The sequence below is a fragment of the Cyrtonyx montezumae genome, unplaced genomic scaffold, assembly GCF_038088225.1.
Source record: "Cyrtonyx montezumae isolate F1298 unplaced genomic scaffold, pur_monq_1.0 scaffold_18, whole genome shotgun sequence".
NCBI lineage: Eukaryota > Metazoa > Chordata > Aves > Galliformes > Odontophoridae > Cyrtonyx > Cyrtonyx montezumae.
Window position 1 is genome coordinate 8,751,225 of NW_027071914.1, and position 25,289 is coordinate 8,776,513.

General features: G+C 44.1%; 2 protein-coding genes across 5 annotated transcripts in view; both read left to right on the forward strand.

Annotated features, from left to right (window-relative positions):
- The window catches only part of CREBRF (CREB3 regulatory factor), a 515,923-nt gene that overhangs the window by 17,022 nt on the left and 473,612 nt on the right, over positions 1 to 25,289 (forward strand). For 2 of the 4 annotated variants that reach the window (XM_065734573.1, XM_065734574.1), the window contains exons 7-9: positions 394 to 467; positions 605 to 727; positions 968 to 4,370. In XM_065734573.1, coding sequence (XP_065590645.1) covers positions 394 to 467; positions 605 to 727; positions 968 to 1,083 — 313 coding nt within the window. In that variant the 3' untranslated portion in view covers positions 1,084 to 4,370. Of the gene's footprint in view, positions 1 to 393; positions 468 to 604; positions 728 to 967; positions 4,371 to 25,289 lie in introns of those variants that run through there. The other 2 variants (XR_010622094.1, XM_065734576.1) reach the window with 2 other exon arrangements.
- Positions 6,912 to 11,785, forward strand: BNIP1 (BCL2 interacting protein 1). Its single transcript, XM_065734563.1, has 6 exons — positions 6,912 to 6,998; positions 7,136 to 7,228; positions 7,363 to 7,454; positions 8,004 to 8,105; positions 8,775 to 8,893; positions 10,952 to 11,785. The coding sequence occupies exons 1-6, from the start codon at positions 6,912 to 6,914 to the stop codon at positions 11,146 to 11,148; spliced, it is 690 nt and encodes a 229-aa protein (XP_065590635.1). The 3' UTR covers positions 11,149 to 11,785.

Sequence of the window (25,289 nt, forward strand, 5' to 3'; positions counted from 1 at the left end):
ACTCATTGGATGAGTTCATTTGCATTACTGCAGCAGTGCAAGTAAGGCTAATTTTTGTCTTGAGATCCTGCTTCACTGTGACAGTCCCTGTTGATGGGTTTATCACCCGGCAATCAAAAAGCAGGGCAACTGGCACTGTGGAGATGTAGTCTACCTGTTCATAGCAGGTCATAATATACTTCCAATGGAAGATGTCTTAGCTGCGGGGCAAATTATTGTTAGAGTAGTAAAATCCACAAATGTAAGCAAATACAGGTAGTAGCACACTTGAAGTGAAGATGAGTGAGTCTGGAGCATTGGTTGCTAAGTTGGTGTGGCTAACTGAAATAGATGCTCTTAGTATTCTGGAACATTTGTTAAAATGTTCTAATTCTTCCACTCTTCTTGCTATAGGGCTTGTAGACTAAAGAAGAAAGCCCAGTATGAAGCCAATAAAGTAAAACTCTGGGGTCTCAACACAGAATATGGTAAATACAATTCTTCACATGTTAGTTTTTCTTATGTTCTTAAGGCAAGTCTGTGTTAACAGTGTGTGGACAACTAAGCATCTCTTCTGTTCCTGGGTGAATGCAGTGTATGTCTAACCCAGGTTCTTTCTTTGCAGATAATTTGCTGTTCGTGATAAACTCCATTAAACAAGAAATCGTTAATCGAGTGCAGATGCCTAAAGAGGATAGAGGAGTCAACATGGAACAAAGGTTGAACATACTTATTAAAGATACTCTTGGTAAGCAGAGCAAATGATGTATTCACCTGTATGTGAAGAGATGTCATCTGTGGTATGTTAGGTCAGAAACTATTTCTGGAACAGAGAAAGGAAGCACTTCCTCATTACAGCTGTAACCAAATCTTTTGTTTGGTTACTGACCAAACCATTCATTTGTCGGGCTTGTGTCACTTCTAGGAATGTCAAATACATATAATTTATAGTAACCTTACAGTGCATTTTCTTACCCTCTGTTTTCAGGACTTCCTGTAGCTGGACAGACATCAGAATTTGTGAATCAAGTTTTAGAGAAGACTGCAGAAGGAGACCCCACAGGTGGCCTTGTAGGATTACGAATACCAATGTCAAAAGTTTAAGACATGACTTCACCTGTTCTCATTGGTCAGATTCTTCCTGTGTTGTCATGTACTTCATTGTAAATTGCATTCTGGTCTGCATGTCAGTTTAAGCATTATGTAAACACTTACAATTAGGTTCCATTATTTTTAAGTAACAGCGTAGAAAAAAAAAAAAAGTCAAAGCATCGTATAAAAAATGCCTAGTAGCAATTTTGGAGCATAAACTAGATAGTTCTAAAGCTGCTTCAAGGTTGCATACGGAGATGAGGGTTCTTTTTAAAATTAAGTTCTAGGACCAGACTTACCACTTTTGTTTTAGAAGCAAAACCATATTTTTGCTAGTAAAATTTTTTTAGCACATGCCAGACATAGTGGCAGGTTTATGCTCCAAGCAAAATAAGAGGAAGCATTTTTTTGATAAAGCTGTTGATTTAAGGGTTTTTTTTGTTGTTTTTGTATTTGTTCTTGTTTGTTGTTTTGAAATAATTGGATTTGCTTCGTTCTTCTTAAAAACAGTAAGCTTTCTTTGCAACCATTAACTTGTACATAGCACACGTGGCTTCGGAGCTAGTGTGCCATATAAACTTTAATTTTCTCAGCTTAATATAGTATTTAAATGTCTGTGCAAGCAAGAGAAAAAAAAGTATATTCTTTGTGCCTTGTATTTTGAGGAGAGAGCTATCAGTATAAGCTGGTAAAGTTTTGTATGAAGAAAACCCCGAGGGGAAAAAACAAGATGTACAGATGGTGAGATTATAGGTTTTAATGTATTTGTTCCAGCTCTTAAAATTTTTGAATGTATATAGGAATATGTTGAAAATGTAGATATATGCCACAGAGTCTATGTATTGTATAAAAGATGGCTCTAGAAAAACTCAATTTCGGTACTTTGGCCGGAAGAAAACATATACTTGCACATTAATGCGATTGTTTATTTTTGTACCAAAGACAAATGCAACTGATATGGCGAACTGCCAGTCTAAGTAAAGTTTTGCACAGCTTATATGATACTGTACTGAATGTAAAAACAAATGAAAAAAAAAAGAAAAAAAAATTACAAGGTCAGGGTTAGGGATCTTACTGAACTGTGAATTTTTTTTTGTTTGGGTCCAATTATCTACAGAAGGAGCACTCATACATAACGATATTATTTTGCTGTTCTTGTAGTTCGCTTCCATGGTAGATAAGTTGGTGGCCGTCTTGGAGTCTTTAAATCTTTTTTCTCTGCACTTACTGTAGGAGATTTTAATATATTTGGATTTTAGTAAGCTATTGGTAAAATAGTTTTCAACTTTGAGAATTTAAAGAAATATTTAGCTTGTTGTAGTATACTTCCAACAAACAACCAAAATAAAATTATTTTTATTGTAATGTGTATATATGTAAAGAGAAAAAAGAGCTACAAAAATCTAATTCCTTAGTTGCCACTTTTCCAGTTGGTGTATTATTATGCATGTGATGTCAACACAGGCTTCAAACAAAACAAGACAGAAAAAAGAAGTTTATAGACTTTTATATTTTTGTACAGGTATTTCAAAACTAGCTTCTTCAAACTTCTACGTGACTTATTCTTGTTAATTCAGTAGTTTCTATCATTGGGAAATATTAACAGAGTTCTTATTTGCTCTTCTGCTAATAAGAGTTGGCTTTGTAGTCAGTGTTAACGTACAGATTAAAAGCTTTAGCCCTTGATGAAAGTCCTTTATCTCAAGGCAAGATCATTCTCTGGTTTCATGGACCCCCTTTTCCTCCCCGTTCTTTCTCTCCCTATTTAAAGATGACAGAACACTGTTTACTGAAAATAGAAATACCAAATATTTTCAAATGTAGCTGCTGAAAAAAATGCAAAAGTCCATGAAGGCTTTCTCCCCGCTCCCTTTGGGGAATCTCTCCACTTTGTTTCTAGTTTGTCTGTGTTTGTACTGTGATTCCTTTTTGTTTATATGTAGGTTATTTTTATATCCAAGCTTGTACTATTAAGAAGTCTGCAATAGTGCAGTGAGAGTTGCAGGTGAAGGTGGCAGTCCTGCCACGTGCTGGTGAGTGTGCACACAGCTTACTTTCTATCTAAATATTTTGGAAGACTCAAAAGGGAGGAGGAGGCCAAAATACCACTACTGAGCTGTACGGCAAGTTTTTCCTTTACGAGATTGAACAAATACCCAGAGCAATTTAGGCAAAACTTTGTAAATCCACTTAAGAATTGCAAAATCAGAGTGGACTTTGGGTGTTCTCGTTGCTCTCACGATGAGGTGAGAGTCGGCTGCTGCTTTACACAGTGGGTCAGATGTATTCCTATTGTAAGCATTGCCAATGTTACACTTATTCCAGAGATGCATACTGCCCATAAAACCCCGACTAAGAATGTTCCTTGTGAGGATGAGGCCATGTCTGTGCGAAGATGTGAATGCTGTCGTTCCTTTCTGATGGACGCGCTGCTCCGACAGGAGAGGTCCTCATGCTCTATGGAGGCAGCGTTCCTAAACGTTCAGAGCAGTTTTGCAATCAGTTAGAAACTTTTGTGACAAATTGAACTGACAAGGTATCAGAAAGCCCCTTTTTACTGCTCAGGAGTACTGGGCAAATATAACTTTATAGCTCTTTATTTTTATCTGAAAACCAGAATATGATTTTGGTCTAGCATTTCAAAGTAGACTTCGAATCTTTAGTGAATTCCATACCCTTTGCATTTCAGTGTTTTCTATGTATTATTTTAAGTTAAAGCTTTTGAATAGTTGAGCTTTTTAATGTTGACACTTTATTTTGTACCTATTTATATGTATGTATATCTTAGAAAAGCACTTTGTTTAAAAAGGAAAAAAAAGAAAAAAAAAAAAAGAAAAGAAAAAAAAGAAACTGCGTTTTATATGATTCCTGCCACTTGCTGCTAACTCTGGGCTGGTCAGAATGCTGCAGCGATACTTGATATAAATAAAACCTGGCAGTAAAATGTAGAGTACAGATAAGACCTTTTGCTGGTTTAACTTTATCATAAAGGTGACATAGGTGAGCTGTGCAGCTTTACATTTTAACCAGGGGACTCTGTGGCATTTAAACCGTCTAGAAATGGTTGTACTTTAATGCCAGTAACAATCTGCTTCCTCTAGTGTCATTACAATATATACATTTAGTGTATACTTATCACAGACAAAATCTTTTAAGGTTATAAAAACCAACAAATGTACATGTTCTGTTTCTTGGCAATTGTGGCATGCGTTTTTGGGTGATCTTTAGAGAAGACCATTTTCTAAAGATTTTCAGTGTTCATACATGGTATGTGGCTCTTATTGAAGTCCTGGATTTTTTTTTGTTGTTCATTTGTTTGTTTTTGAGTGTAGGCATTGTGAATATTCACTTTTAATCCTATATCCAAAAACAATTATACATCTTTGATTTAATACAAACAGAAGTTCTTCCTTTTTCTGATACACTGGATTCTCTAGGGTTTGTTTCCATATTAAAAGCATGCTGTTATAACTGCTCTTGTTAAAATCTTGTCAGTCTGAACTTAGGTGCCACACTTTCTGACTCAATTGACTGCTCGTTCTACTGTACCATGTATGATTCTTGTCCTTTCCTACTTCATGAGAGATTATGATGTGGCTTTATATTGTGCCTTACTTGTACATCTAGAACTAAATGTTTTTCATTACCCTTGAACTTTTCAAACCTAACCCCTCCAAAAGTGAATCCGAACTGGTAAAAGCATCCTGAAGAGAGTTTGGATAGATCTATTTTTGTTTCTCTCAGTAGCAGTTGTTTTCTACTTATATGGGATGACCAGTTTTTGAATGGCCTTGCAGAATGTGGGGGTGCTCACAAAGGGCATTTTTGAGCCCTGAACCCCTTTTTGCTAACACTTCTTTTGTGGTTTATTGAACACACTTACTGATATTTGGTGAGTTCTTTTCTTGGATGAGAGAGACTTATTAATAAAGCTGTTAGGTGTGAGTGGGCTGGATTTTCTTACCGTGCCAGCTGAAGCGTGATTTCATAAAGTTGCATTGCTGCAGAGCTGATGTGAGAGTCGGGCTCAGCTGTGTTCAGTCCCCAGTCCTTTCTAGATAGCAGACCCTTTGCCACTGTTAAAAAAGAAAAGAAAGCTGGGAGAAAGTTAAAAGCAGAAAAATCTAAAATCTGACGGATGAAGGGTCTTTTAGCTAACTGAAAAGCAACCAGTCACCTGCTGTCATTTTTTATCTAAAGAGTTCCCCCCTGCCCAACGTTTATCTGGTGTTTGCCTTCGTTAATAAAACAGCTTATTCACAGAATACAAAGAATGGATGTGCTTTTTTTTCATACATCATTTAAATATAGCTATTTTTTTAAAGCTGCAAAAGGCTTTATCAGGAAAAATTTTTAAGAGTTGTGTACACGTTGCCTTTAACAGAAACAGCAGATGCCATTCTGTTCCTCTAACTTGCTTGCTAGTCTTCCTGAAATTCTGTTGAGGTGTAACCAGTTGTGTACCGTGAATGTTAGGGTCTGGATTTGGCCTTGAGACCTGAATTTCAAGAATGCATCCAATCATTACTATTCTTAAGTTGGAGGCTTCAGTTGGAATTACCTAGTTAAGTGTGCTGCTAGATGTGGTCTTGGCTTGTTGATACAGCCTTGCACAGAGCTGAAATCTATTTTGTTTACCCCAGGGATCGTGTGAAGTACATTTCAGTTACTGCTTCGGTGACTGATTCTTTTTGTAACTGTATTAAGGGCATTAGTATGTTGAGAAAACACCACTCTTGAATATTTCCCAATACAAATTGGGATTCTTAAATGTCATTAATGAAAGATGGCACTTTTAGGCTATATCTTCTTTGCAATATTCAACAGTATCTCCATCTTGCATTTCACAACATGCCGTGTTTTTCCCCGGTGCTTCTTGCGTGTAGACCAGGTGTGTGTGTGCTGAATTACAATCCTCAGCCTCTTAGACATCCGTGAACTTCCACAGGAGTAAATGCTGGTGATGCATTTATTGTCTTTCTAATGAGTGGTGGAGCTAAAAGTGGAATCAGAACTATCTTAAGCCACGCTGGTTTTTTAATAAGATGAAAGGCTTTTCGGGTAACACCAGTGTTCCAAGGTCTTCTTGCCGTAGTTGCTAGTTACGTATCTGGATAAGTCAAATTTGGCTGTAATCCATCTACAGCAAGGAAAATTTCTGTGTGTTGGATTTAATATTGACAAAAGCACAATCCACCCAAGGAAAACCTTTTGGTTAAGAACCAAGCCCACGAGTAGCATTTAACTGTGATGATCTTTCGTGTCATACATTCTCGTTTGAGTACCTATCCCCCAGCACGGCCACGAGACTTCACTGCTCAGTATGTGCAGTCGGGGAACCCGAAGTGGGGGGAAGGCATTTCCCGCAGGACATGGCATACTCCAGCATCAGCTTCCAACGGGAGCTCAGAGAACCTCCATGAAAGTCTTGTCTCTGTTAGAAAATAAATTTTCCTGTTAAAAGCATGATCTGTTCAGAGTTGCAATGTTCAATGTCGGTTAATAGCTGTGCAGTTTTTATTTCTTTTTCTCTTCGAGAAGAGGCACAATTCCACGATTGACTTTGTTTACTGTCCCCCTCGATCCCTCGCACTTCTATTCAGACGCAAAATTTCATCGATGTACGCAACATCCTTTGTAATTTAAAATAAAAATTGTCGAGGAAACGCCGTCTCAAATCCCTGCGTGTGTTTGTGTGCTGGGGGTGGGGCTGCGCCCCGGGGCCTTGCCCTTTTCCTCCCTGGAGGACCGGAGGACCCCGCGCAACGCGGCGGAAGGGCCGGGGGGCGCTGCGCGGCGCCAGCAGGGGGCGCTCGAGGCGCCGGCGCTTCACTCCCAAGATGGCGGCGGCGGCCGGCAGCGTGCCGGTGCGGGTGTGCCACCAGGAGATCGTCAAGTTCGACCTGGAGATCAAGGCGGCCGTGCAGGTAGTGCCGCCCGCGGAACCCCCCGGAGGCGGCGGAGCCCTTGGGCTGGCGCTGCGGGGCGCCCGCGGCCCTGCCCTCTCCTCCCCGCCCGTCCACGTAGGGCCTCGGGCCGCGCTGAGCGGGCCGTTGTCTTCCAGGACATCCGGGACTGCCCGGGGCCGCTCAGCGCCCTCACGGAGCTCAACGCTGCGGTGAAGGAGAAATTCCGGCACCTCCGCGGCCGCATCCAGGTGGGGTTGTGCTGCCTGGAGCCCACACGGCTGTTTCTCAGCTCCCCGCCGCGGGGCCGCTGCCGCTTCGCACCTTTCGGAGCTGCAGGTGGCAGCGGTCCGTCTGATTGTCCCGTTTCTGTTTTTGGCCCAAGGAGCTGGAACAGATGGCGAGGGAGCAAGATAAAGAGTCAGAGAAACAGGCCTTGCTGCAGGAGGTGGAGAACCATAAAAAGCAAATGCTCAGGTAGGCCGGGCGGGCAGTGCTGCTTACAGGTCCTCAGAGGTACCTGAACGTAGCTGCCTTCCGGGCAGTCTTTCAGATCCTGTTTTGTGTGGTCAGTGACACGGTGCTGCTTTGCCCAAGTCTGAGAGCAGATCCTGGCACAGGTTGCCCAGAGGTGGTGGTACCCCGTCCCTGCAGACACCCATGGTCAGGCTGGAGGGGCTTCGAGCACTGATGGAGCTGTGGGTGTCACTGTTCATTGCAGGGAGTTGGACCAGGTGGCCCTTTAAGGGTCCCATCCAACTGGAACGATTCTATGATCAGGGAAGGAAAGGGGAGGGCTCCCATCTCCTCCCTGTCTCCTGCAGGTCTGTCCCTTTGAGCGACTGAGCCTGTAATGATACACATAGGAGAAGAAATGAAAGAACCGTGTATTGTTACTCTGTGGTATAACACAAAGAAAGTCCATGTGCATATGTTGAGCTTAGTTAGGGTGACTGCTTTGTGGAAGTGATTTCAGCTTACACAGTGTTACCATCGCACTACAGTATTGTACTCTTGTGATTTCAGCAATCAGGCAGCTTGGAGAAAGGCAAATCTGGCTTGCAAGATTGCTATCGACAACTCTGAGAAAGATCAGCTGCTGCAGGGAAGAGACTCCTTAAGGCAAAGGTATTGAAGTGTCCCCTTGATGTGAGACAGTGTGTGCCATAGTCTCTAGGAGAAACAGAAATGATGTAATGTTCTTGAAATTATTGGGTGGTACATAGAACATAGCTTTTATTTTAAAGGAGCATCACTGTCTATTGTGGAGGCTTAAACTGTTAAAAATTGTGATCATTCCTTTTTTTTTTTTTTAGCCTTGGCATGTCAAAGCAGAGATGGGGTTGTGGTACACTTCATAGTTGTGACAATGTTTTATATTACGCCCAGTCAGGGTCATAAACCAGTAGTGGATGGCTGTGCAAGTTCTTTTCCTTTGTGGATGCGGATATAAGTTCTTAAAACTTCCAAATTGAGAAGCTGGCAAATTTGGTGGAGCAGCAAGGAGGATACCTAAGATAATGAAGTGGTAGTTTATATCAGTGCTTCCACACCTCATGAAGTTGTGCCATTGCAGATGCATAACTGCCACAACGTGAGGTCTGTGAGACTCTGAGCTGCAGTTGTTAAGGTTTATGACTTCAGGATACTCTTTGGTAGTTCAGTGAAGGCCATCTCCAGTTCTCATGCAGTAAAACCTGGTTGTATCTTTTGTACACAAACTGTAGCCTCACATTCCTTCTGTACCAAAGACACAATTTTATCCCCTCAGTGTTTTTATTTCTTTTCCTTTTTCAGAAAGACTACAAAGGAAAGTCTGGCAGAGAGCGCAAGTAATATCACAGAGAGTCTGATGAGCATCAGCAGGATGATGTCACAGCAGGTCCAGCAGAGTGAGGAGACTGTGCAGACCCTAGGTACAGATGCATTTGGGGTTTTGGGTGTGGGTTGGGTGACTGAAGAACCTTTCAGCTGTTTTCCTAGGGTGGGGAGAGCTGAACTGTTGGGATAGTGAAAATGCACATTGCTGTGGGAGAACTTGAGGTAATTCAAGGATCGTCCAGCAGAACTCCTGCAGCGTTTGAACAGAAATGGAAAATGATGATGTGCATTGCTTGAAGTGCTTTTGCTGGAGCTTTTGTGTAATGTTTGTGGGTAACGAGGAGGAGGGGGCAGGCTGAGGAACTCAGTGTTATATAAAAGCAATTGTAAAAACGGTGTGAGTTCACACAGTGTGTGTGATGTTACTCTGTGTTACTGTCCTGACATGCATTTGACTACAGAGTAAAGAGGAGCACAAGTTCAAGTCCATACGCAGAGGAAACAGTCCGGGTAGAAAGACTGTTTGCACCCCTCCTCCAGCTGGGATGGCTAGGAGACAAGGTGCTCCAGTGACTTGAACCCAAGGTCACTTGTTCTGTCAGCAGCGTGTCAGGGATTGTGAACACAAGATTTTGCTCAGTTACTTGGCTTAGGCTCCTAAAAAGATAAATCAAGTGACCTCTGAAAATCGTTGGCTCATGAACCATTTAGCTCTCCATTGCCTGGCCCCATACTAGCTGTGCTGCTGGGCGGAAGAGAGAACAGTGTAAAGGCTGTGGATAAGTGCCACAACTTTTGCCCTCCTTTGAGGGTTTTCTGACCCCATCTGAGAATGGCAGCTGGGCTCAGTTTGTTCATGCAAAAGTAGCATGTTTCTTCTCCCATTAAAAAGACAGTTTGGCAGATACTTTGTCACCCTGCTGCTGACTGAACAGCGCTTGGAGTTCATCAAGGGAGAGATCATTTACAAAACCCAGCTGCACATTCTGAATCAGCAGTAACAATTTCCTTTTTTCCTGGGCAAGTCCTATCCCAGCAAGCAGCGAAGCTTCCCAGCGGCTGGGAAGCTTCGCTTTGTCATCTGCAATGGGAAGCAGCAGGTTTTCTATTTTCACTTAGACAGAATGTCTCTTTAAGATGGGACCTAATGGTTTGCAAAATACTGCAGAAGTACTTCCACTGTGCTTCTTTGATGAACCAGACAGCGCAGGTGAAGTTTGACCTTTCTTTAATCAATCAGTTCAGTGTGGAATGATGTACCAGCACTCGCTCTGTATACACTCTGTTGTGGAAGAAAAAGAGAGCTCCTGGACTTTTGCTTTCTGTCCTTAAGTAATTTGAAAGAAGGAAAGCTGCTGTGTCTCAGGGATTTGCTTGGTCGGTCGGCTGTTCTCACAGGGAAAACAAAGCTGGAAAGGACTGATGTTCCATCTTGCTGTTTTGGCATACTCCCAAATTCTGTCTTTAACCAAGACCGATTTGTATCATTTTTTCTGTAGTTGATTTTCTCTTTTTTGAGTAGAAAAACGAACAAACAAAAAGAACAGAAAGGATATCCATAAAAAATCCATTTGTCCATTTGTGATATCCATTTATGTCAGAAAGGATATCCATAAAAAATGTTTACATTTTTCAAACAGATTAACAAAGGAGCTCATGCTGTTCCATGCTGGTTTTTCACTCTCTCCTACCCCATTTGATTCACGCTGACCAACTGCTCTGGCTTGGGCAAAACATTTTGCTTGTCCAGTGGATGTGTTCACATGCTGCCCTGAGCTGCTGCTGCTGCTGCTGACTATGATGGCGATTCCTTTATCTTAACAAATGGTTGTAGCACTGTTCTTATTTCACTCTGCTTCCAGAGAGCTTTCAGGTAGCACTGTCTTTGTTCATAAAACTAGATTTGATCTGTAACCTAAAAATTAAAGATCGAGTAGTGAGACTTAGGGCCTTCAAGCTGTTTTTAGTTTGCTTTACATCTTTCCCTGTTGGATCGGGACTACTACATAGTCTGTGTTTGTCTTAGCCAGAAGTTTGACCAAGAAGGATCTTGTGGGCAGTATCCATATCACCAAAAGCTGCATGCTTACCTGTGACAAGTACATTGGTAGCACAGCCAGCTGAATCTCTTTTATTTTTTTTGTTCATTTCAGCCAATTCTTCACGAACCATCCTGGAAGCAAATGAAGAATTTAAGTCCATGTCTGGGACGATTCAGTTGGGGCGAAAGCTGATAACAAAGTACAATCGCAGGGAGCTGACTGACAAGCTGCTCATCTTCCTTGCCCTTGCCTTATTCCTGGCCACTGTGCTTTATATTTTGAAAAAAAGACTCTTCCCATTCTTGTAAAATTCCAAAGCTAAACTGGACTACTATGAAAGATCAGAAAGGGATAGTGTAATACTGTTAGGCTTATTAGAAGAGGGATATTGCAATAGCTGAGAGAGCAATAGAGCAGGCGTGACTTCACACTGGAGCTCACAGCCTGCCTCAGGAGAGCTTAAATGACCACAAGTTTGGAAGAAGTGGTTGGATGAAGGTGTGGAGAGAAGCTCCTATCTGCCCGTGGCGTTGCATGACCTGGAGGCCCTGGAGGAACTTTGCACTTGGAGGTGCCAGTCTTACCTTACCTATTTCTTCATTTTGCCATGAAAGTTACTTGTGTCCTTGGCTTGAAGTGAAAGCTGCATTGATACCAAAGTGCAGGGTGCTGAGAACAAGAGGAAGGATGGAAGAGAGAAATGAAACACACATACATTCCATTAATAAACTATTTATTGTATCCATGTAAGCTGGGTTTTGTTTCAAAACGAGGGCTGATGGACTGAAAGAGCCCAAGTACCTCACAGTGTAGGAGTCCTGCCTAGCACTTGCAGCAGTGGGTGCTTCTGGGATGGTTTTTCCAGGAGCACAGCACAGTTGCTTTGTTCTCTGGTGATGGAGGACTGACCAAAGCAAAACTGGAAGCCTTATTTGTTACTATGAATTCATGCAGTCTTGGAGAATTACATTGTTGAAATTACATTTCTTGTTGAAATTGAAAACCTTTTTTGCTTTTCTGTATGAAATTAAAGTTTTCAATTTGCAAAGCACAGACAAGTTCTGTGTTTGAACATTTTTCAGAAAGCTGATTTTTTTCACATTAAAATCATCTACAGTGACTTTTGTGCTCTCGTTCTGGGAGCTGATTTGATGTAATAAGGTAAATACCAGCATGCCACTCTTCGTAGCACCTTGAAGTACCAAAAGTGCACTGCAGCATTCTTAAAGCTGCTGTCCCTTTCTCCTAGTGATGTGAGTTCCTTGCTTTTCAGGGCTGACCAGTAAAGATGATTTGCTCTTCACAAAGTTCTCACAGAAGGGTTAAATATTGTTTTAATGTAGCTGTTGGAAGTAAACTTCTAAAAGGCCACATATATATTAAGAAATACTGCACTAACTCCTCAATAGCATGTTCAGAAAGAATAGGTGACTAGTGAGTTGTCATTGCAATACTGGTTTTCCTAGATCTTACCAGTGGGTACAGTGTACCCTTTCACCAGCAGCTGTTTCAAGCTGAGTTAAGTAAGTGAGGAGTAGTAGATGGTAGAAATCCAGACCACCGCAGGACAGTGGAAGTGCTGGCTGTGTGTCCATGGGCATGAACAGTAGAAGCTGGAATTTATTATCTGGGTCAGAATCAAGGCCTCTGCCTGGAGACTCAGAATATCTGAGCCGTTCTTCCTAGAGAAGTGAAAGGGATTTGGAAACCTTTGCACGAGGCCTGGTACGTCCCATAGAGGGCAGTGCTGTGTGTCTGCTGTGAGCATTTTCTGGCTCTGGCTGTCCCGTGGTAGCCAGGCACAGTGAATGTGGCTCTTTCTTTAGCATTTGTTCGTCATATTTCAGTACAGCTTTCTTAATCGCCTCTCCTGAGATTCAGGAGCACACACGCGTTGGAATAAACTGAAAATGTCCATGTTACAGTTTGGGTAAGGCAAATTATTCTGTTTAAGGAAAAGATCTGTTACAGCAGGTAACATTTGTGCGTTTTAGTAATGATGGGAGTCTTGCTTTGTAACAGGCCTGACAAACAGACTGCTAACCAAGGAAAGCACTGCACCATCCATGGCATGGGGCTGCAATGGAGCAGTTTCATCCAGTGCTGCATTCATACGTAGTGCTGGAACCTTCTCACCCCCATGTCCCTCTGCACAGGTGTGCAAAAACATCTGTGTGCAGTGTGGCCTTTGTCCTCCAGCCTTGGAAAGTCTTGAAATAACACTTATAACATCATCTAGATAATACATCTCAAGTAAGGATGAGCAGTGCAGCTTTATGCAACATTTTCCCACTATTTCTACTTGCAGGCAGCTGTAGCAGTGTTGTTTTATGTTTTCCATTGCACTGTGAGAAAGCAGCCCCATCTCTCTGAGATGCAGTACCTGCAGGTGGCCAGGCCCCAGCTGCCTCAGTGTTTCCTCCCTCGTGTGGATGCAATACAAAAATAGGTTGTTGCTAATCTCTGAGATACTGGGATGCTAAGCAGATGCTGGAGCTGTGCTGTAAGCAGTGATGCAGTGTGACTGTCTGCAGGAAGTTTCACTTAGTTTATCTTGGCTACGTGCTCCCATCAGGATATAGATGGACTTTAGGAATAAAGAAGCAGCTTTCTCATGGTGCTGAGTGCTTGAGTGCATTGTTTTTAAGGGATGGTTGCTACCACCAGGCATTGCAAAGGAGCAGTTCCAGGAAATGGAGAGTATTAGTGAATATGTTGTTTTCTCTGTTTTTTGGAATTAGAGGTTTCAGACCTTGACTTGCTGGAGCCCACTGAGAACAAAAACTTAACTGCAAAGGATCTTCCCCTGACATTTGTTTTCTGTCATACCCAGATTTCATTAGAAAAAAACTCCAGTCCTTTTGTGAACATAACTACCTTCAGTGTATAAACTGACTTTATATTTATACAGTCCATAGAGACAAGCAAAATAAGTGGGGGAAAAAGAAAAGCAAAGGCAACAACCTTTTGGGAGAGAGGAGGAGAAACTTTCCCAAGGGTGGTTTGGCAGCACTTGGTGCTTGACCTGTTCCTTCCATAGGGAGCCAGAGGCATCCAGCCTCCTGCTGGGCCACAGACCTGGAAACAAAGCGAGAGGAGGTGGTGAGGTAAATGCTATTTCTGCTTTGGGAGAAGATGGGTGGTTTGGGCAAGCACCATGTGCAGCACATGGGACCAAGCACCCCCAGTGGTGCCTCAGTATGCACCTGGGATTGGTGCTGGAGCAGAGGTGGGGCTGGTGCAGCATTCAGCCCTTATTGCCCACAGCTGGGGACAGCTGAGGGTATTCTGACCTCGTCTCTCCAGGCTGCAGCATGGTGTGCAGCTACAGACCTCTCTCCTGGCCTGAAGGTAGGTGTCTGCATTTTGATTTATTGAAGAATGGAGCAGTGGTTTGGGGGGAGGAGGTGATTGTGCCTAGATTGTAGTTGTCTATTATCTGTGATGTTGGTTTGGTAACTGTGGAAAGTTAGCCTGGTTTGGCTGTCCTGCTTCTGAAGAAGGGTTCTGTTTATATCTCCAGCCTTTGGGCAGTAGATGGTCTTAGTGGTCACAGGATGATGTGTCTCAGGGCTTTGCTGCCTCTGGTTGTGTTGTGGAAGGTAAAAGCTGGCATCACAGCAATTTATTTGGGAGGGAATTGTTGTCTAAGGCACTTGAGCCTGCAAGCTTGCCCTGCAAAGCATAGCAGAAGCTTTGGGAAGGGAGGCTGCCCTCACCATCCCTGGAGCATGTCTGGGGAATGTGGGTTGGAGCTCTGCTGAAACAGGAGGTGGGGGGGAAGCTCTGGGGTAAGAGAAGAAAAGGCTTTAGGGCTGTGGTTTCTTCGGAAGATGCCATGTGAGGACGGACACCTCAGCCCACTCTCGGACCCGTTTAAGGGGACTTTTGATGTTAATTAGATTAAGAGGATTTTTGGTGTCAGAGGAGCTGGTGCTTGGGCATGTGGCTAAAACACAAAGCTGCTGATGTGATGGCACTGATGCCAATGGTTCGTATGCAAGTCAAATTCAACAGGAGCTCTCTGAACCATACCTTTCCCTTGGCAGCACGTGCCAGATATGGTGGCTGTAAGCTTGATGGTTGGTTTCATTGTCAGAACAGCCACAGTTCAAAAACTTTTTCTTTCAAGAATGATGCTTCTTTGAAACAAAGATCACGTAACTGCTATAAGCTTAAAAAGGGACTGAAATCCCCCTGCCCTGCATTATGGGGGCTGAGACAGGCAGCTGGCAGCAATCAGGCAGCTGTGGGTTAATGAGCACCTCATCAGCTGAGCCTCATTAACTGTGCAGCCTCCAGCCCAGCAGGGCAGGAGGGGTTGGAGCTGTGTGGAGGACAATGGTGGCTGGTTCTGGGGCTGGAGCAAATGAGGATGGGGTGGTTCTGGTGGTTTGGCAGGTTTAGAAGTTACTTGTTCAAAAAGTCAAAAAGTCTGCTGGTTTGTGAGTTTAATTACAGAATTAACAATATGCATGTTAAAAAAGCACTAATAAGTGTGTTGCAAGCAGGCAGTGGTAGTGGTTAACACGAACCTGAGGGAAATGAATGCAGGTGGTTTTAACAAACAGCGTAACTGTGCTGAGAAGACTTATTTTATTTGTAAGCCTTTGACATTGGTTAGTGTATCAGCAAATATAGGAACGTTGCAAGATAACTCTGTGGGAGGATAAATGAGGAATGTGATCTTTTTTTCCCCTTTCTAAGAATTATGGTGAAATGAAGCATATATTTGAACTACTTCTTTCAAAATGCTTTCCACATAACTGGCTTTACCAAAATGGAAGGGTGAATTCATAGCTTGGAAGTTTCTAAAAATGTCTCTGCCAAATGCGTGCGGCTGCTATCACATGCCAAGTGGTCCAGAGCGAGCCAGGCTGGAATCTCTGGGGGCTGAGAATATCCAGGGGGCATGTGCATGCTTGTCTGCAAGTACATTGGGCCCTTCTTTTGAAGAGGAGGGGGGAAGAGTCAGCTAAATGTATTGGTAATAGTGTGATCCCACCAGGTGGGAAATCTAAAGCAAAAATGATAATGAGACCTGGTGCCTCTGTGGCTGTATATTGCTGTAAGGTGAGTGTTGTGCCTCTGTTCTTCGGAGGTGGGGTCAGAGCTCCCCAGGCAAGCAGCAGATGCTGTGCACAGAGGTGCTCTGCTCTGCCAGAGCTCAGTGTCAGCTGCAGCACAGGCTGCTCTTCCTGCTGTGGGGGTGAGGGCTGGGTGCCCCCAGTGGATTTGTTCTGGATGAAGATGGCTTGATGCAATTCCTTCTTCGAGGGTAGTCCTCGAGTAAAGGAGCTAATCTTCAAGAAGCACTTTTAATAGTGTTGGAAGGTTGCAGCTGTTCAGTTTCCCTGGGTGTCCATGTTTCACAGCCTCAGAGTAATGGAGGCTGGGGATGCCTTTGTGGGTTACAGGTCCAGCTCCTGCACCAATAGGGCCACCCAGAGCTGTGTCCAGCAGCTTCTGAAGATCTCCAGAGACCTTGTGTTCTCATTTGTGCCCATTGCCTCTTCTCCTGGCACTGGGCAGCACTGACAAGAGCCTGGCTCGCTGCATCTTCCTTTGGGTGTTCCTATACAGCGATGGGATCCCTATGACCCTCTGTTCTCAAGGCTGAAAAGTCTCATCTCTTTCCACTCATGTCCAGTCCTTGTTGGTACTATGGCATTTTTTGCAGTAGCTGAAAAGCAAGTCCAGCGTAAGAGGTGGAAGTTGCTCGTGTTCCTACTTTGTGTTGTAATATAACTTTCACTTTTCTAATGCAGCACTTCATGATGTCATTAAAAAGTACATGACAGAAAAATTCAAGGCATGCTCATTGAGGTGTAGCGGGATCTGTGGGTGATAGTATTATCTTTCCAAGACTTCATTGTGACTGGATTTGTCATGATCTATGGGGAAGCAAGACTGACCGAACCTAAAATGTTCACAGATGCTGAAGGCAGGCTTCCCATGTTTCTCTCTGATGTACTGTTTTTCTAGTTGCCCAGCACACTGCATATCCAAGCTTACACGATGCACCCACTGAGCTGACAGTTCCCAAGCTGCCAGGCAGGCAGCTATGTAGGGATATGCAAAAAGTCTCATTGACTTATGCACTTTTTTTGCTGCTTTATTCAAGTTATTTCCCTCCTTTTCTCATAGGAGGTAACCTGTCCTTCAGTTCTTCCTCTTTCTTCCTGCTGATAACCTACTGAGTTCTTTAGAGGATGCACATTCCTACATCTCAGCTGTAACTTCAGTGATGCTGCAGCTCTTGATAGGCTCCTTCCTTACGTGTTAGTTGTGGTATTGCCTATAAATGGGTTTTGTGCAGCCAGGGCCCTGTGCTGTGCAGCAGCAGAACTCTGACAAAGAGCAAGTCATCGCAGGGAAGGTGGCTGCTCGAGTCCTTTACTGTCTGTAATTATTCATACTGCCACAAAACAGCAGTGAAGGCAGTGCCCTCCTCCCAGGCCAGTAAGCGGTGATGCCTACATGTAAGTGTAAGTGGTGGATGCCTAAATCATAACCTTGCAGCGCTTGGGGTTGCTGCCTGTTCTCACTGATTCCACGTGAGCAGGAGTTTTCTGAGCCCTCTGTGTTTGGGTGGCACCAAGGAAAAGGGGCACTGCCAGCGTGGGCATCAGTGCAGCCGTAAAGTGCAGCGCAGCGATGCTGGCTGAGCATCCGTCGTGATCCTCCAATGCCAAAGGGAATCACGAGGCTTACGGGACTCGTGTTGTAGGGCTCACTCAGACCTCACCCGTCTGCTCGGGCTTCTTTTTATTTTTAAGCTCTGTAAGTGAAACCGCTCAGATGTTATCGCTGCTGACCCTGGTGTGGTGCCGGGGCTGAACCGCGCTCCCGCACACGCTCTGCCCCGCGCTCGGTGTCTCTGCATGAAAGGGAAGCGGCCCTCGGCCGCTGTGGGCCCGGCCCGGTGACAGTGCTGCGTGCGTCCTGCGGGCTGGTGATAAGCGCCCAGAGGGCAGGCAGGGAGAGCCTGCTCGGGGATCAGCGCACACCCGGCCCTATAGATAGAACCACATATATATAGAACAACATGAAAGCTTTTTGCTTTCCTCTTTTCAACAGCGTGATGGCCGCGTATCACCAGCAGGGATGCTTTCGGGCCTGACCCCTCGGGGGCTCTGGGTTCTGTGTAGCCACGGTTCTTTGCTCGTGTTCCCAACAGGAGCAGAGATCTGAAACTGAAACCCACGGCTGTTGCAGAGCACGGTTGTGTCGTCCTGATAAACATGCGCAGAGCGGAGAGCTGCATTGGTTTCCCTTTATCTTCAGAAAGGACAGTGGGGTAAAACATTTCTGTTTGGGTTATTGGCTTTTTGTAGGTGTCACCCAGCTCCCAAGCAATCATTGCTGCAGCTGAGCTGAGATAACTCTGTCAGTGGCATCTAGGTGCTGACATTATTGCTAGCTAGTCTGAAATGGAGATAAGATTTTCTATATTAAGTCTATTGATCCAGTTGGCCTCCCATCCTGTGCCTGATAATAGCACATGCTTGATGCTTCCAGGAGAAGAGCCTTCCTTTAGTCCAAGTCTGAATTCTGATACAGCGCTGTATACTTGGGCTCAAACAAATGGAGAATTCCTTTCTGAGCTGTGTTCATCAAAGCATTCTTCTTCTGCTTCTTTTCGTTTGGATATAACATTGCAAATGCTGTTAAGATCGTAATGTTAGTCAGGTTTGTTTAAATGTCAGAGACGGTGTTTGAAAATAGCTGAAGCAGAAGTGCAAGTAGCTTAATGCATGGAGCTAAGGCCAGCAACTCCGGCCATCACTTAGTGGCTTGTCTGTGCCAATGGTCTATCTGCTTATCCAAAACCAACTGAAAAAAAGAAAACGAGGGCAGAGTGGGGGAGAGAAAAGTTGTCTTTATCTGCTAATTCCTTTAAGATGGCTTTGTCCTTGCACCAGTACCTTGGGCAATGGCAAACCTGGGCCCAAACTTAGCTCCTCATCTTCCATGTACCAAAGTGTAAGCAGCTTTGTGTAGGTAATGAGATAATGCTCGCAAGTAGGAGTTTACTTTCTCTCATTAGTGCAAATTAATTAATTTCTATGAAGATGTGTGGATGTTCAAGTTTACATATCTCAGTGAGAGCGTCTGTCTTATCACCTTGTCAAACATACATTAAACAATGTCTGTTAGAGTCCAGATGATAGCAATCTTCAAGAGACATTCCCAGGAAGGTGGAATGACTGTAACAAACAGCAAATATAAAGTGCTTCTTTCCAGGAGAGGAAAATAACCTTCTGTGTTAATTAATAAATTCTAATTAAAGATTGTGATTCTATCTCCGCATAGGAAGAATAGCAGAGCTATTTCTGTGGCTTGAAGCCAATGTAACGGTCCTTTCCACACTGACCTGTGAGGAGTAAGGCATTGAAGTCAGTAGAAACCCAACGCTTACTGTCAATTAATAATCCCAATCTTATAAAGTGGGAATCTTATAATCTTATAAGCTCCAGGTGCATGGAGATGTCCAGTGTCTCGCAGCTCATGCACACCTCGAGCTGGCTGCAGTCTGCTCCAGAAACATGCTCATCAGCCCCAGGTGTTGCTGGTGACAAATAACATCACTTTGCCTTTGCACAGTTGGGCATATGGTATGGTGTTTCAATTCAAGATCAATTATTTTTAACTGAAGAATGACAGCCCTGTGTCTAAATTATCTTGGGGCTTAATTCACATCAGTTAAACCTTTTCAGAGGCTTATTAAAATTCCTTAAGTGTGTCCAACTTATCAGCAGTTGAGTGTCGATGGCATTATACAAATGTTGCAATTGGAAATAACTTGGGTTTTGTTTGACTGTATGAATCTCGTGTATATATATTGTGCCTGTGGCTGTTAATACTACTTAGTACTTACACGACTCCTTTCATCTGGCGATCAGAGGGCATTGCCCAGGGAAGTGAGCACTGTGATCCCCTTTCTAAATATGGCTTTGTCTCATACAGGGGTTTAACATCTCCCACTGGATCCTGCCAGACCTGGCTTTCTGAGAAGAAATTCTTCCTAATATCCAACCTGAACCTCCATTGGTGCATCTTAAGACCATTCCCTCTTGTCTTACCTCTGTTACCTGGGAGCAGAGGCTGACCACCACCTCCTTTCAGGCAGCTGTAGAGAGCAATGAGGTCACTCTTGGGCCTCCTCCACACTCAACAATCCTAGCTCCCTCAGTCACTCCCTATCAGATTTGTACTCCAGACCGTTCACGGCTCCATTGCCCTTCTGTGGACACAATCCTGAGTCTCAGTGTCTTTCTTGTAGAGAGATACCCAAAACTGAACACAGTATATGAGGTGCAGCCTCACTGGTGCTAAGTATGGTGCCGTGTCCTGTGCTGAGGTACCTGCTGCACAGAAAAAAAATGGATGGATCCAGACAAAAGAAGGGAGAAAGTGGTACTGGGCTGTGCAAAAAGCGGTGGCAGTGGTTGCTGGTCTGTTTTTGGGAGCAAAGGGAAGCTGGAGAGGTTCCAGTGGTGAGAAGGATGTGGGTGACCTGTGTTGGGAGAAAATGTAGGGAAGTGACAAGACGTTGTCTGAAGATCTCATCAGAGTGTGGTGTTGACATCTGGATACTGAGAGGATGAAAAAGGGAGGGACAGGATCTGAAAGCTCTGTATTCCTGTGCTGATCACCACTGATAGCAAGGGAGGATGAACCCTCATTACCAGTGTCAGGAGCTGCACCAAATGCAGACAGCAGCACCTTGAGTTTGGGTTGCTGATGTGCACGTGTATAAATATCCAGTCAGAAGAGCTTGAGTTCGTATCTGATGCATTTTTTCCTTCTCTCTACACCCTTCTCTCCTCCCACTGCAGTGTCAGTACCCAGTTCCTACTCTTCTTGGGCAGTTGTGGAGGTTTGGGTTTAAATGTATCTGTATTTGCTTCCCGTGGAGCTTCTGTACCAGGCTGGGCTTTGACTGAGTGATCATTCATTGCAGAAACCACTAGGTAGCACTGTGAAATAATGTTCTGCCCAGCCCTGCACTGCTCCAGCACCCACCTACCCAGCTCTGTCTCAACAGAGCAAAGCAAGCCTGAATTCTACAACACTCAAGTTAAATACGACCGAGTTGAGGGTTGTTTAAAAGCATTCTAATGTTGGGTCTGCAATCACATCTGGGAGAAAACAGTCGTGGCACACGTTGCTGTGTGTGCTCTTGGATGTTCGGGGCACCGTGCAGCAATCACGTCAGCATGTATCTGTTGGTGAAGGAGAGCAGAGGTTCACCCCAATGCAAACTCCAGCAATGCACTGTGCTTTATTGTGCATCTGAGTGACTGTTGGCACTGAACCTCTGCAACGCAGATGCTGCAAACGCTTCCAAAATGATTAATCCTTGTGCTATGGGAGGGACAGCTGTGTGTTTTAACTGAGATGCAGCACACTCAGATTTATCGCACGTTACTCTCATAATAATCATTTTTGCTCTCACTGAATGTGTCCATTAGAATGTAATTTTTTAATTAATTTATGAAAAAAAGTCAAATGTAATTTGCAGTTGGGTGCTCAAAACCATTTTAAGTTAAACTGAGTTTCTTCTATCCCAAAGAGATTTATTAATTCATAAAGATTTTTATTTCCTTTGGAATATACCACAAAGGAGAATTTATCACCTCGATCCTAATATATTAAGTGGTATTCTCCCAGAGTAAGAGTTGGGTACAAGTTGTTGGGTTTTTTATTATGACTTGTTTTTATTAAGATTATTTTAGTTAATCCATTGTATTTCTCTGACATATTAACCCCCAAATTATTCTAAATTAGCAAAGATGTTTGAGTTTCATCCTGTTGGCAAGTTAACTTTGCATGCTTTGTTCAACACAACTGTATTGTAGCTTCACTGCATGTTGGCTTACGTGCCCTTCCTATATTAACATACCCAGCAGTTTACTGTAATGTGTATGACTGCATCAGAGCCATAGTACTGCTTTTTACAGTCAAAACTCACTCTGACAGCTATGGGGAGAGGAGCACCATCATGGGCTGAGCATTTGGCATGCATGTAGGTGCAGAACCACCAGCACTGCTCCTGTTTTGGGGGCTGGGGTTGTGGTTGGACACTGGGAAACCTGAACGTGGGCATTAGTTGGAGAGCTGAAAATGAGGGCTGGGTAATTCCTTTCCCTGTATCTCCTCTGGCAACACCTGCTGGAATGATTTTTCCACTTGCAGAATAATTGTGTTTGCAAAAGTAGTTTTTGAGCCAGGCACAGCCTGGGGCTGTCAGGAAAATAATGCACTGACCAAAAAGGCAAAGTGTTCCTACTAAGACACTTCAATTCTATGAGCCAAAGGCACCCCAGGGCAAGCTGAAACAAACGTCCGTCTTCTGCCCTGACCAGGACCTCAGTAGGTCGATGTTTTCACCTTCTTATACATTTGTCCACCTTGGCATACAGAAACCAACACTACAGCATCACGAGGGCTCCAGTTCGCCTGCTGGCAGTTGCTCTACCTTATCTGGTTACATCTGTAACATCTGCAAGTACGTTATGTGGTTATTTTCATCCCCCCAAGGATTTATGGTGACCTCTCAGGGACCTCAGTCATTGGATCAATACGCTTCTGACACCTGTAGACCAACATAAACTTGACCCTTGGTCTTGATGAATCTATCACCACGATGTCCTTTATTTAAAGCATCCCCATGGCTGTGAGCAGAGGGGCTGGAGCTGAGCAGGAGCACTGCTGGTGGGCAGGCAGCCCGACTCAAGGTCAGGAGTCAAAGCAATACAGGGTGAGGGGTATAGTGTTGTGGGGAGGGCTCTTGTGGGGTGCAGCCAGCTCCCCAGTGAGGCTCCCCGTGGCCCCACAAGCATCCCTCGGCCTGGCTGTAAAGTACCACGTGGGGTGAAAGCTTTGCTCCCCTTCCAAGGGGCTTGCTGATAAGATGAGCTGTGCTGCTTTAAAAAGCTGCCCGTTGCGCTCATCCTATCTTTAGCTCAGTTCAACCAGAAAGCGTTTTCTCCTTTGAAAAGTCCGTTCCTCTTTGTGCAAGGCTTCCCTGTGCTCCCCCATCCCATCTATTTTTCCATCCATTTAGCACGTGAGCTAATCCCTGCTCCGTGGGTTTCTGCCCATGCCCTTGCGGCCTGCCTGCATTCAGAGGGCGAAGGAGGGCTTTGTTCCCACCTGAACCGTCTGCCACTGCTCACAGTGCCACACGTGAGGTCTCCTGACCACCTCAAGCTTCTGCATCAAGAGGGTGTCACAGCTGGAAGTGAACTAGGGTCTTCCCATATTCAAGATCTCACCGACTCTGAGCTTAATGAAAAATGCAAAACCATAAGAAGTGCGCCCTGCAACAGCAGCAAGTGTAAATAAGGAGCTTCCAGCAGAACAGCTATCAGCTCATCTAGGAGCATAAAATGAGCTCCTGTGGCCTGCGCTGTTTTTCTCAACTGATTTTGAAGGTGGGTGGCCTGCTGGTGCCCTGCTTGATACAACAGGAATGCTCTTGAGATGTTTGAGAGTGTGATGCTTTTCAACTGGCACACAAAAATCTGCAAAATCTGTTATTTCACATAAACTTATTGGGTTTGTTTTGTTTTGTTTTTTAAGCTGAAGTAACAAGATGGTGTAAGTGGGAACTAATTGCTTGAATGGCCTCTCCAGTGCCAGACACCTGTACCTCGGTCTAAACTTGACTCCTGTCATTTATGCTCTCTAAGTGTGTCCTGTTGACTTCTGGATGAAAGGGCTGAGTAGAGCTAATGAGTGCCAATGGCTTGATTTTGGCTGCAGTTGGGAACAGCTGCACACAGGGTAGGAACCTGCCCAGAAAATGAAAGGAATGGCCATCTGGGAGGCAGGGGGTGGAGGAGATAGGAGGCATTTCCTTCTGCTCTGCAGTTAATCAGGCTCTCTGCCTTTCGAGACAAATCTTGGAGGGCCAGCTTGGCTTTCCTGGAAAAGAACCTTCACATCTATGTTTTCTGCTTTTGCAGGGAGTGGTGTGTTACAGCTGGAAGCAAATGAGTGCCTGTCTTTAGCAAAATAACGTCTGTATTCTATTTTGGTCAAACATGGAGGTTTGGGTGGCTCTACCTCTCATTTTCTATGTGAGACAAGTTGAGCATAATGGTATTAACTCTCATCAGAAGATCACAGCCTCTGGGACTGTGCATCTCTGTGCTGCAAAGCTGGAATAGGGTCTCAGACATATGCTAGGGTCTGAATTACATGACATCTAGAAACATGTTTACTATGTGTACTCTTTGAATTTAAGGCCAAAAACTATGATGGTCTAGCCTGGTATTTTCCTCTTATTATTTCTTATCCTTTCCCTGTTTGAGTAAATAAAATGATATGATACCTACCATCCAGTACAGCTGTCCTTGCACCAAGCCCGGTGTAACTTCTACTGTGACCAAGAGGTCACTAATGTCTCAAAGAAGAAATGTTCTGTATCATGAAGTGTAAACAGAGCCAGAGGGAAATGGAAATCCCTGTACAACAGGGTTCCAAGCAGCAGAGCTGTGGGACAATGAGAGGAGCTCAAGGTGTGTAAACACACAGGAAAAAAATGAAACAAAACCCAACCAGTTTTACTTTCCTGGCTGTCCCTGCAGAATGTAGAATGAAGTGAGCGTCTGAAGTGGGTTCTCTTGTTCAGAAACATCCACTCAGCTGCTGGTTCAGGATCTGTGGTATGAAAATTTGGGATTTTTGTCTATAATCTGTGTGATTTGAGTCAAATCGCTCTGTCCTGATGCACCGTTTCAGCAGTGTGTGACACGGGGGCCTCAGCAGTTTGCATGGAAGGTGGTGCCCAGATAAGAAGCGCTGGAGAATGTGTTGGTTTAAAATGCTGAGTTAAAAGAACTGAAGAGGTATTGGTGTTTATTTTTTAATGGGTTCTGAAATAAGTACTTGGAGACTGTAGCTGCCTGGTCCTGTGGGTGCCCCAACACACAACAGGTGGCTGCTGCTGCACAGGTTGATTTCAGCACGCGTGATCTGGATGTGCATGGCCAACAGGCATCTGTCATCTCCTGTGGTGACCTTGTACCACCTGTCCATCCCATGCAAGGCCAGCAATTAAAATGTAAGGTAATGAAGACAGCAAGACATGAAAGGGCTTTTCGTGGACTGATCAAAGGGGCAGAGTGTGGTGTTTTCACAACCAGAATATTGAGACTAATAGGATGAGAAATGCAGTTGAGAAAGAAAGAAAAGCAAGCCAGGTGTTTGGAAATGAACCTACAGCATGTAATGTTTCTGCTGGGTATAGTTCTCCTGTGCTACTACTTCACTTAGTGAGAAAAACTTCAATTGCTCATTTCCATCTTGTTACTTGGGGGATAGCTCTCGTGTGTGCAAAAATGAAATGCAGCCATGTTGGTGCAAAGTGCTGATTAGGGAAGTTTGGCTTTCAGTTCTGATGCCTCATCCTACAGGAAGTCATTTTGATGGAAGT

Excerpts from the sequence above, each read along its gene's own strand:
- BNIP1 (XM_065734563.1), top strand. The coding sequence starts at position 6,912 with ATGGCGGCGGCGGCCGGCAGCGTGCCGGTGCGGGTGTGCCACCAGGAG. Across the intron at positions 6,999-7,135 it reads AGATCAAGGCGGCCGTGCAG|GACATCCGGGACTGCCCGGG; the intron begins GTAGTGCCGCCC and ends GTTGTCTTCCAG. Across the intron at positions 7,229-7,362 it reads ACCTCCGCGGCCGCATCCAG|GAGCTGGAACAGATGGCGAG; the intron begins GTGGGGTTGTGC and ends TTTTGGCCCAAG.